Source organism: Rousettus aegyptiacus, unplaced genomic scaffold, assembly GCF_014176215.1.
Source record: "Rousettus aegyptiacus isolate mRouAeg1 unplaced genomic scaffold, mRouAeg1.p scaffold_m13_p_10, whole genome shotgun sequence".
NCBI classification, from domain to species: Eukaryota; Metazoa; Chordata; class Mammalia; order Chiroptera; family Pteropodidae; genus Rousettus; species Rousettus aegyptiacus.
Genome location: NW_023416285.1, coordinates 21,078,488 through 21,090,630, shown reverse-complemented (window position 1 = coordinate 21,090,630; position 12,143 = coordinate 21,078,488). Strand labels below are relative to the sequence as shown.

General features: G+C 32.8%; 1 protein-coding gene across 5 annotated transcripts in view; it reads left to right on the top strand.

The window, feature by feature from the left end:
* ARAP2 (ArfGAP with RhoGAP domain, ankyrin repeat and PH domain 2) overlaps positions 1-6,677 on the top strand; it is a 163,807-nt gene extending 157,130 nt beyond the window's left edge. For all 5 annotated transcript variants that reach the window (XM_036227596.1, XM_036227598.1, XM_036227594.1 and 2 more), the window contains 2 exons: positions 1,079-1,213; positions 4,453-6,677. In XM_036227596.1, the coding sequence (XP_036083489.1) occupies positions 1,079-1,213; positions 4,453-4,836 (519 nt within the window). In that variant the 3' untranslated portion in view covers positions 4,837-6,677. The remainder of the gene's footprint in view (positions 1-1,078; positions 1,214-4,452) is intronic.
* Positions 6,678-12,143: the final 5,466 nt, after the last annotated feature.

Below are 12,143 nucleotides of genomic sequence, written 5' to 3'. Positions count from 1 at the left end.
ATACTGTCTAGTAATAACAGGACCTGTACTGTAAGATCATCGAGGATTAAAGGAGATATATATATTGATAAGCACAAAGTCTAGCATATGCCACTCAATGTAAATTAGCTATTATATAAGGTCAACATTTGTTGAAATGAATTCTGTGCTATAAAACACTACACTAAAATACTAACCGCAATATAAGGACAAAAATCTGTTGAATCTTAAGAGTAGTAGAAAATAAGAGTAGGCATTTAGCTATATAGTTTACCAAGTGTTTTTCATTTCATTATAATATTTGTAAGCTGCTCATTTTATAGCTGGTATTCTGTATTTCTTTTTGTTTGAAAATCAATTTTCTTTTCCCAACTTCTGAGGAGTAGATTCACTTTTATATGCATATCTCAAGGAGTTATGATTCAAGAGCTTATATTTTTTCCTATGGATAGTTCTCTCCATAGTTGCAAAATTAACTTTTTCTCAACCATATCTGTAATTGCACAGTGGCCGGAATATATAGTCAATAATTTGAGAACAAATGTGCCACACCCTGTTATGCAATGATTTTCAGTATAAATTTCTGTGTACAAGGTAATATTTTTTTGGCCTTCAATTAGATGAAAAAGGTCATACAATAAGGCTAATTTTTCTGGTAGACATGCCTTAGATTGTCAAATTATTGACAAGGTCAAATTATTATGTTCACACTAAAGTCAGCTATGGTAGAGAAAATGTGAATGTATAGTTACTTTGATTATAAAGCCTAGAAATGTATACAAGTGTGTTATTTTTCTCTCACAAAGAGATTTCCCAATTTTCTTAAATATTTTCCCCCTTTTGGCTTGATAAGTAGTTAGAGAAGGCATGTATTTGAAACTTAGAAATTGAACTGAGACCTCAAAGCTCAGTCCACTTAAGAGTTTTACCTCCTCGAGCGATGCTGCCTCCAGAGTTGCATCGTAATTACAGATGACATTCTCATGGAAAGCAGATCGTTCTATTTGGATATATGGGAAAGGAGTCAAGTGACCATGTAACATGGTGTACACCACATAATAAAATCACACACCAACGGCAAGCAATTGTGTTTCCACAGCATGAAAATGATATACGGCCACCAGCTGGAAAGGAACGAAAACGTTCTATAACCAAAAATCCCAAAATCGGAGGTTTGCCTCTAATTCCCATCCAGCAGGAGAAAAATGCAACCCAAGCCCGGAGAAACATCGAGGTAGGATGGGATTTTATTCCTTTTATATTAATTATAGTATTTGTTTTATGTCTTACTGTGATTAAGTGCATTAAAACATTTCATCGGCTTCAAAAGTACTGGAATAATCACTTTGAAAAGCATAAGAAAAGTCACATCGAAAAAATATGGATAACCCCTATGGCACTTTCTGAAGTTTATTTTTTGAACTTTCTTAAATGATTAGTTTTAATAACCACCCAATGAAATATGCACAATACAACTTATTTTCCTTTCCCTAAAATAGCCAAGCAATTTTAAATATGTCGGAAATTCTGGTAGTAAAATCATAGTCTCACAAGTTAACTTCTTATAGCCTTAGAAGGAGCCTATGGCAGAATGTGTCTGGAGCCAGGGTAACTAGACTTTTTAGTAACACAATCAAATTCCAGTGGTTTGAGAACCAAGGAGTGTCCTAGTTAATTTAAGCAACTGCGAGGTGACCCGTGACCATCAATAGAGAAGATTGGGCAAGTGTCTTTGGCTGCTATTTGTTTTTCTTCTCACCTTGAGGGGCATGGAGAACACAAGTGTCGTTAACCTTGAAGTTCAGTCTCTTCAGGAAAGGACATAGGCTGTTTACACTCAAAACTCATTAGATACTTTGGGACTAATGCATGTTTCAGATCCTTTAATGAGTCCCTCAAAGCAAAAAGAAAAGTGTGTAACAGATATTTTTTCTTAGAGGCTAGGTTTGGAATTATTTCTGTTTCAAAAGCAAAAAATTCAAACAGCTTACCTTTTGAAAGACTAAAGCTATTTTAATTTAATGGTCAGATTTTGAAAAATATTGTTCCATGCCTGTCTTTCCTTGAACATTAATCCCACTGTAATATTCCTCTTGCATAAACGTTTTGAAAATAATGGCTAATTACCTTTGTGGCCTACCTGGGCCTTCTGTTCTGATGCAATCAAGAGGAAGTATAAGACTCCAGGAAATCGTGAGCTTGTCCCTCCTGCCTTTCTGAACTTATAGGTTTTCTTAGTAATAAGCTGCTCTGAAAAACTATAGATTCTTTAGCTAATCTAGAATCTTAAATTCCAAGGGTCACATTTCCTAGGAACCCAGTTAGAAGACACAGGTCGAACAAACGAAGCAAACATAGGGAGTAGATATGCCCTATTATGACCCCTGCTTCTCCTGACATTACTTTAGGATCAGTTATGGAGCAGAGCAAAAAAAAAAAAAAAAAAAAAAAAAAAAAAAAAAAAAAAAAAAAAAAAAAAAAAATGCCATTATGATCAAAATACATCAACTAGTATCCAGTAAAGAATGGGGATAACTGAATATGTAATAGTTTGTTGCTTAATCCCAAATCTGGAATTTCAGAGACCTTTTTTTGGCATACTTAATTAAGACCAGAAAGCTGATAAACAAACTTTGAAGAAATTCCTAAAAGCTCTTAACATAATTCCATGAAATACTAATTAGTGAAATATTTGAATAGTTAAACCAAGACTTTTTTTTTTTTTAACTCAAATGTCATGAAGTGCTGATTCAGCATATTGGCAAAGAACATTTTAAAATATTACAATGTCGAAAGTTTTAAAAGTATTTAAACAAAACTGGTAAAAATTGAAGATCTTTCCTCCGAATCATAAAACTCCTAGAAGAAAACATAGGTAGTAGACTCTGACATTACCCTTATTAATATTTTTTTGGATATATCTTCTCAGACAAGGGAAAAAATAAATGGGACTACATCAAACTACAAAGCTTTGCACAGCAAAAGAAACCACCAAAATGGAAAAAAATCTATTGAATAGGAGATGTTTGCCAGTGATACATCCAGTAAGGGGTTATCCAAAATATATAAGGAGCTCATACAACACCAAAAAAAAATCTGATTAAAAAATGAGAAGACCCAAATAGACATTTCTACAAAGAGAACATACATATGTCCAATAGACATATGAAAAGATGCTCAACATCACTAATCATCAAGGAAACAAATTAAAATCACGAGCTATTACCTGTTAGAATGGCTCTTAAGTGTTAATGAGCATATGAAGAAAAGGGAACCCTCATGCACTGTTGGTGGGATTGTAAATTGGTGTAGCCACTATGGAAAACAATACGGAGGTTCCTCAAAATAATTAAAAATAGAACTATCGTATGACTTAGCAATTCCATTTTGGGTATTTATTCAAATAAATCCAAAATACTAATTTGAATAGATAACACCCCTATGTTCACTGCAACATTATTTACAATACCCAAGATAGCGAAGCAACCTAAGTGTCTGTCCATCAACAGATGAAAGAATAAAGAAGATGTGTGTGTGTGTGTGTGTGTGTGTGTAAACCACCAGTTATAAAAACAGTAAGAGATACAAAGTACAGCATAGGAAATATAGTCAATAATATTCTAATAAATATGTATGGTATGAAATGGCTACTAGACTTAACAGGGTAATCACTTCCTAAGGTATATAAATGTCTAGTCATTATGTTGTACACCTGAAACTAATATTATGTCATTTCTAATTGAGAGAAAAAATTAAGTACCTGTGTACCTTTGCAGGTGTTGTCACAATGGAATTCTAGTATATGTAAGCCCTTATAGTTTACTGAATGAATGTGTACTCTAATCCACTGATACAAAAGTGTGTGTGTGTGTGTGTGTGTATAAACATTTTAGTGTTTTCAAAAATATATCTGTGGAATTCTAATAGATATTAAGTGGGAGGAAATATTTCACTGAATGTTTTTGGAAGAGGAAAAAAACGAGAAAAATTAAACAGATTTTTCTGCCATAATACTTTGTGGCTTCTTTAATATGCTAGCATGTATTGTAAATCTCAAAAAGGCTGTAGTACAGAGCATTTCCCTGACTCACATGGCCACCTTTTTTCTTCGTGCCGTGATTACAACACTGTAGGAATTACAGATGCACAAACATGCGACACATCCATGTGGAAGTGAATTAAAAGAGGCAAGTTTGAAATGAGTCCATTTAAATAACCTGAAAGACATCTTTGAAGTGCTGTGTTAAATGCACGTTGAATTGAATTTCCATGGTCTACATTTTAGCTGATTTTGTAGCTCTAAGATCAATGTATAAATTCAGACATGCCATTTGTGTCAAAGTAAAGTTAGAACCTAAATCATAGAAATAAACTCTAATATAAGAAACATCAGCTTTCATATGGAATGTATTTTTTTTAAACTTAAATTATGCCAAATTTTGCTTTCCTGTGAGACATTTTGTTGTATTTTAGAGTGCAAAGGCAGAACTCGAAAAGCTGCGACTCAGTGAGAAGCGTGATCAAGAGTCTGGGGACAGCACCTTAAAGGAAAGAGCCTCCATTGTGGCCCATTGCCTGGAGCACAGGGACGATAAACTTCGAAATCGAACCAGAAAACATAGAAGCTTCAACTGTCTAGAAGACACAGAGGCTGAAGTCCTTTGTGGGCAGCAAAAAGGCCATAAAGGCCTAAAGACATTGAGGAAGACTGAAGATATCAATGGCAAAGCTGTTTTGGACTCCGATAATAAGTTGCCATCAAAGGTCATTGAAGAACTTAGCATGGTTCTACAGCGGTCAAGAACCCTCCCGAAAGAGTCACCGGGTGAACAGAACTTGCAGAAAGACATAAAATAAATTGTATTGTAATTTTTTTTATATTGTGTACAGTTTTTGTGTGGAAATCAGAAGCCAAACTACAAGATAATTCATGGTTCGTCTTGCTATATGTAACCATTTAAAGAACTTTTAAAAATACATGTGTATATGTGATAAATGTAAGATTAATAATTTTGGCCTGAACAAAGCCTGTACAGTTCAACTATATTAACCTTGTGTAAAAAGGTCTTGGGTTAGTTTTTATGGCTAAACTTTAAAGTGGTTGTTAAGTGGTATAACTTATGAACAGGAATCTTAAACTGTACTGTATAATTTAAATGCTGTTTAAATGAAGCTTATGAAACTATATGTAACACATTTTGCACTTTGAGAAACCTTGTATATTAAGTTACTGTATGTTTTTAGGTTTACAGAGGGTCCATCTTAGGAGGAAAAAAGGGAAGTTGGAAGGGGAAGAATTCATTTTAGTGGCTACCTATTAAACAGCACTGGGGTTTTAAAAAGAGGCAGAAAGTTAACAAATGTCCTAAAAACCAAGGAGGTCAGGAAAGATTTATTCTAGTTCACTATTGCCGAGAACTTGTTAATAAGAAACTGCTTGTTAAGAAAAAACTCTAGTGACTAAGTAGTGCCCAAGAGTAATGTTCAGCCAGCAAACATAATGGCACTGGCCATTCTTATTTATAGTGTTAGTGAACCAGCCACTGTATACATTCACTACACTTCAGTTCTTCGTAGGTGGCTGTTAAGAAACTTGCACTGCACTGAAGAGATTGTGTACACAGGACCTCTATGCTATTTGCACTGCTGCCATGTATAAGAAATTATGAGTTTCTTACTATTGTTTTGGTACGAACAAAATTCATCGTCCCAGGGTTTTGTTATTGTTGATTTCTTTTTGTTATTGTTTTACTTTTTTTTTTTCTTTTGTTGTTGCTTCACTTTGTTCATTTCTTGTTATTGTAAGTAAGGTGGTAATTTGCTTCTTTGCAGTGTTAGAATAAACTGGAAGTATACAACATATGGCCATTTTACAGTGGGAGATGGTTTAACTCTACTATACTTATGGTGGGCTACCAGTTCAAATCTAGATTTTTTCCTTAATGAAGTAGTAGTCTCCTTCCTGTGCCTAATGAATAATGACAAAGCCTTGTATCTTTACTTCCACAGAAGATCAGCTACTGTGCTGGTGATTTTCTTAAGACAGATAATACTAATTATAATTCACATTTGAGACAGTACTTTTCAGCAGTTTCTTTAGAATTTTATCACATCTGGTGAGTTTTGATCTAATAATTAGTTTATGTAGCTAAACTTTATTCCTATAATTTCTTTTTTTCTCCTCTACCTTCCAAGTGTCTTATCAGAATTTGTATACACAGAAACATACTTTGTGACCAATCATATTACAGTAATATGCTGTTAAATGCTATGAATTTCTTCATTGTAATATATTTGGTGGGGATAAAATGTGACCCACGGGTATGTGATATTTATTCTTTCAATCCAAATAGATTGGATTAAAAATAAACAAACTGCAGGTCAGTTTATGAAATAGGTGGTACTACTGGGGAGCTTTCATGACATTTAGGAAAAAAAATCTAAAATTATTCCTAATAAATGGTAATATGTTATAAAGAAAATGTATGAAAATCAATATGTTTGACAGTGTTGTACAATGGGAAAGTATCTGGAGTTTTTTTGTATTATCTGGATATTTTTGAAACGAGCTTAAAATCTAATAGCTTTTGTTTCCCTTCCTTTCCTATATAATTGTCTCCATTTTTCAAATGTAAGGGCTAATGATAACATCTCATATTTTGAGTAAAAATTAAAATTGTTTTACAAGTTCGCCTGAACGTGACTCACTATTATTTTCAGAAGTTGAAGGTTATTATGAAACACATCAAATAGATTTTTCCCTTTTTAAAAATCTGACTATATACTTCAAACTACCTCTGACATTTTTTTGAATACATCAATATGAATATTGTTCTATTTTTAAATGATGAACATATGCAGGCATGGCATAAACAGATTGATGGTACTCTAACTTTCATTGCTATAGCCTTAAAGTTAATTACTAGACATGGCTTTTAAATATTTGACTTCTAAACAAATCATTACCTGATTATTTATCAAAGTGGCACTGGGATTTCAAAACTAAGCAAAAGTTGTTGAAGCAAAAATATAACTTGTATATATAACTGTATTAGCTGCCAATTTATATTGTTTATATGAGAATTTTTAATTCTAAATCACACAAACTACATTGTAACAGGAAATATTTTTGAAAATGCATCAAATTATTTTGACAGATTGTAGTATCCAAATAATTGCATGTTTTCTTATAATTTTGACAATCACTATGGGGAGAAGATTTTAACTTTCACTATTTCATCAAAACCAAGACTTTTCCTATTATCATTTACATACCAAAAGACAGAATTAAGTTTGTAATGTGAACAGTTTTCTGTCATATGTACAATCATCACAGTTATCTCATCATCTGGAAATACAGAGCACAAAAATGACTCTTACAGGTAACTAAAATTCATCTGGTTTATGTTCCATAATTTAGCAATTTTTTTTGTTGAATATGTTCTAAATTATACTGTATATACCCATCTTCTTTGCTACTATTTGTAGAATGTATAGTTTTTAATAATTCAGATATCTCTACAGATTTAATTTACTTTTGTGAATTACTGAAGTAAAGTTTAGTATCTATCATCATCCGAAATGTTGGGTAACACCTATTTTTTAGGTTTTTTTTGTGATCACTAATGTGTCTGTGTGTGTATATTCACATATCTATCTCAGAGGTTTAGTAAAAGTTATTAATATATTAGTTTTTCTAGCTCTCATTTGGTCTAACCGAATTTTAATTTTAAAACTTCTTACTACTGGTTTTCAAATTGCTTCTAACAGTTTTTTTCCTCATTCCTTTAAAAATATGTTTTGTACTAATAGAACAGGTTACTACAGATTGTGGAATGAATTGTATTTCCTCCCCACCCCCCACAAATCCATATGTTTAAACTCTAATGCCCAGTACCTCAAAATGTGGAATATTTGGAGATGGGGCCTTTAAAGAGATTATTAAGTTAAAATGAGGTTATTAGGGCAGGAGCTAATCAAATATGGGTGTCTTCATAAGAAGAAAGTCAGACACAAAGAAACAGAAATGTGTGTATACAGGGGAAAGGCCATGTAAGGATACAGCAAGAAGATAGTCTATAAGCCAAGGAGAGAAACCTCAAATGAAACCAAACCTGCCAACACCTTAATCTTGGACTTACAGCCTCCAGAACTATAAGAAAATTTCTATTGTTTAAGTCACCCAGTCTATGGCATTTTGTTTTGGCAGCCCTAGGAAACGAATCACCACACTTTTATGTTCATCTGTTAATATAGAAATCAGATGAGCAGAATACTCCTGGTGTTTTAAGTATTAGTCCTTGCACTCTTATTGCCCCAAGTCTTAATTCCTTTATAAGCATTACATCAGAGTTAGTGATGATTAATGAATGAGTTAGTTATGATTAATGAAGCCATGTTGAAAGGTAATTACTTAGAAGTCAGCTACCTGAATAACTTGAAACTCTGAAATAATACAGCGGAAACGATTCAAAATTGTGGCTCAGCAAAATGATGGTTTTGTGCTTCTGGTAAAGATTATAGTTCTTTGACATCAAGAACCACCATTTCAGCAGAGTACAGATGCTGATCTTTCACAACACCTGACAGAGAATATTGTTCATTTTTTCAAAGAATAACTCAGGCCTTCAGTTGAATAGCTGAGCATTCACCAGACAAGGGAGAGAACAGAAGTCATTTCAATCAACCCAGACGAGCCTAGTCATGATCTTACAACTAGAAACTGGATCTATAGTAACCTTCATCACATAAAAGTAGCATCTGTATCTCATTGGAAGGGATCTTATCTTCCTTTGCAGCTATTGGCTCTTTTGTTTCCTGTTCACAGCAAAACTCAGTAAAATTTGTCTACTTGCCACCTTCTGTTTTTTTTTAACCCCCTACCATTCTCTCTAACCCCTCTTCATTCAGCATTTTGTTTCCCACTATTCCATAATAACTTCCTGCAAAGGTCAGAAATACCTCATTGCCAACTTAAATGATCAGATTTCAGTCATCATATTTGACCTATCTCCATCTACAGCATTTCATACAGTTGGTCACTCCTCTTTTATGGAATATATTCTAGAACTGGTGTCCAGGACTTAATGATTTTCTTCCTTTCTCAGTCTTCTTAGATCCCCTACTGGATACTCATCTTTACATAGCCTAACTTCTAGAGGAACTCAACTAATCTTTCAGTTTACAATATAGTACATCTTCTAACTATCCCATATATATATAACTTCTGTCTGGACCTAACTATTGAGCTCCAGGCTGTGTAACACATTTTTCACTTGAGTGTCCAACTGTCATCACAAATATGCCAGTATAACTGTCATTATTTGCAGATGACATATTATGCATAGGAAACTAAAGACTCCACCAAAAAAAAATTAAACTGTTAAACTAATAAATCCTGAATAGCCAAAGCAATCTTAATAAAGAACAAAGCTGAAGGCGTTATACGTCCTGATTTCAAACTATATTACAAAGCTATAGTAATCAAAACAGTACAGTATTGGAATAAAAATAGAAGCATAGATCAATGGAACAGAATATAGAGCCCAGAAATAAATCCACACATTTATAGTCAATGAATTTATGACAAAGGAACCAAGACCATACAATGGGGAAAGGAGAGTCTCCTCCATAAATGATGTTGGGAAATTCTAATGGCCATAAGCAAAAGAATGAAACTAGACTACCATCTGACAGCATACACAAATATTAACTCAAAATGACATGAAGTTAATATCCTGAATATAAGATCAAACCATGAAACTCCTAGAAGAAAGCATAAGCTTCTTGACATCAGTCTTGGTAATGATATTTTGCTTCTGACTGCAAAGGCAACAAAAGTGAAAATAAACAAGTAGGACCACATATGAATGCTATTTAGATATAAAAAGAAAATCTTGCCTTTTACAATGACATGAATGGACTTTGAGGGCATTATACTATGTGAAATAGGTCAGAGAAAGACAAATAACACATGATCTCACTTATATGGGGAAACTACAAACAAATCAAGCTTATAGATACAGAGAGCAGATTGGAGGTGGGCGAAATGGGTGAAGGAGGTCGAATGGTACAAAATTCCAGTTATAAAATTAATGTTATTGGGATATAATGTATGGCAGGGTGACTATTGTTAGTAAGACTGTGTTGCATATTTGAAAGTTGCTAAAAGGGTAAATCTTAAAAGTCATTGCCAAGAAAAATAAATTTTTGTAACAATGTATGGAGATAGATGTTGACTTATTATGGTAATCATTTTTACAATATATACAAATATCAAATCATGTTGTACACCTGAAATTAATATATGTCATTTATACCTCAACAACAGCAAAATCCTGCTCCATAACCTCAATTCAGCTCAGTTCCTGATTGGACCAATATCATCAGCCTCCTTCTCTCTGCCAAAAGATGAAAAAGTTCAACCTCTCTTGATAAAGAAAACATTATTTAGAGTTTCAACATTTTTTCCCACTATCTAGCATTAAAAAAAAAAAGAAAGTATTTCAAGAGACTGAACCCTGTAAACAAAATACAAGAGAAAAAATAGAAAATGGAAAGAGATCTACGAGTGATCAAGATATTAGAATTACCAAACAAGGGCTCAATGACAACTATGATTAATATTATCAAGAAAATACAGGAAAAAGAGAAAATATAGGAAAAGTTGAATAATTCTGCTAGAGTATTGATATCTAAAAAACGAAATGGATATTCTAGAGTAGAAAAAACAATAAAGTTAAAAATAAATGTATTTAACAAAAAAAAATAGACATATGCCAAAGTAGATGAATGAATTGGGAGATGGGTTAATATACATCTCCCACTAAACACAACGAAAAACAAATGGAAGATACAGAAGAAAGAAGCATGCGAGACACTGTGAAAAGGTCTAACATCATATAATTTGATATCTAGAAAGAGAAAGGACAGTATATAGGGAGGATGCAATATTGAAAGGATGGCCAAGAATTTCTCAAAACTTATTGATAAGAGAAACAAAAAACTGATAAGAGATGTCAACCAACAGATTCAATAAGCTTTTCAAACTCTAAGCAAGGTAAATACAAAGAAAACTGCAAATAATAACATCATTGGAAAACAATAGTGAACAAAAAACTCAAATCTGCCAGAGAATAAACGGTAAATTTAAAGTAACAATATGACAGTGACTTCTTGCCATAAAAGAAGAAAGCAAAAAGAGAATCAAATATATTAAAGTATGAAAAGAAAATATCTGTCACATAGAATTCCATATCCCCTAAAAATATTCTTTAAAATGAATGACAAAATAAAGGTTATTTCAGATAAGAATACAGCCTTTCCCTAGCAGACCTGTACTGAAAGGAATACTAAAGAGTCTTTTAGGCAAAAGAAATTGGTCCCAGATAAAGTAACAAAATGTAAGAAGACTATAGAGCAAAAGAAAGTAGAGAAATGCAGATAAGCATAAATAAATTTCAACTGTACAAAACAATGACATTCTCTGTTGGCTGATATAAAATATAGCAACTGTAGCAAAGAGATGTTGGGTGTGGGGGAGTTATACAAACTTATTATCAGGGAAGTGAATGTAATAAATTATAATAAATCAAAGATGCATGTTGTAATCTTTAAAGTATCTATTAAAAATAGTAAAAGAATGTATAACTCTGTTTATAGAGAAATTAAATAATACAATCTATTTGTTTAAATAATCCAAAAGAAGCAAAAAGAGAGAAAAAGGAACATAAAACAGGCCAAGTTAAAAACAAAGGAGATAAATAAAAGGCAAAATATATCTTGTATAATTACCTCAAATGCAAAATAACTAAACACTTCGATTAGAAGCAGACAACAACAAAACCTGTCTGTTTGCTGCTTCTAAGAGACTCAAAACTATATAGACAGATGTTGAAAGCAAAAAGTTAAAGATGTGTTATGCAGACACTAATCCAAAGAAAACTGGTGTCCCCACTAATATAACACAAAGTTGACTTCCAGATAGTAAGCATTACATCAGAAAGAGAAGCATGTCTTAGAAAGGAAGCTGTAAATGAATAAAATCCTTACGTTTCCCATACAATTATAATTCAAATTTAAAGTTCAAAATCAGACTACCCTTATAAGAAGATGCCATCTGAACAGGTAAGATCAATACACCCCATTTCCTGCAACTGTTGCAT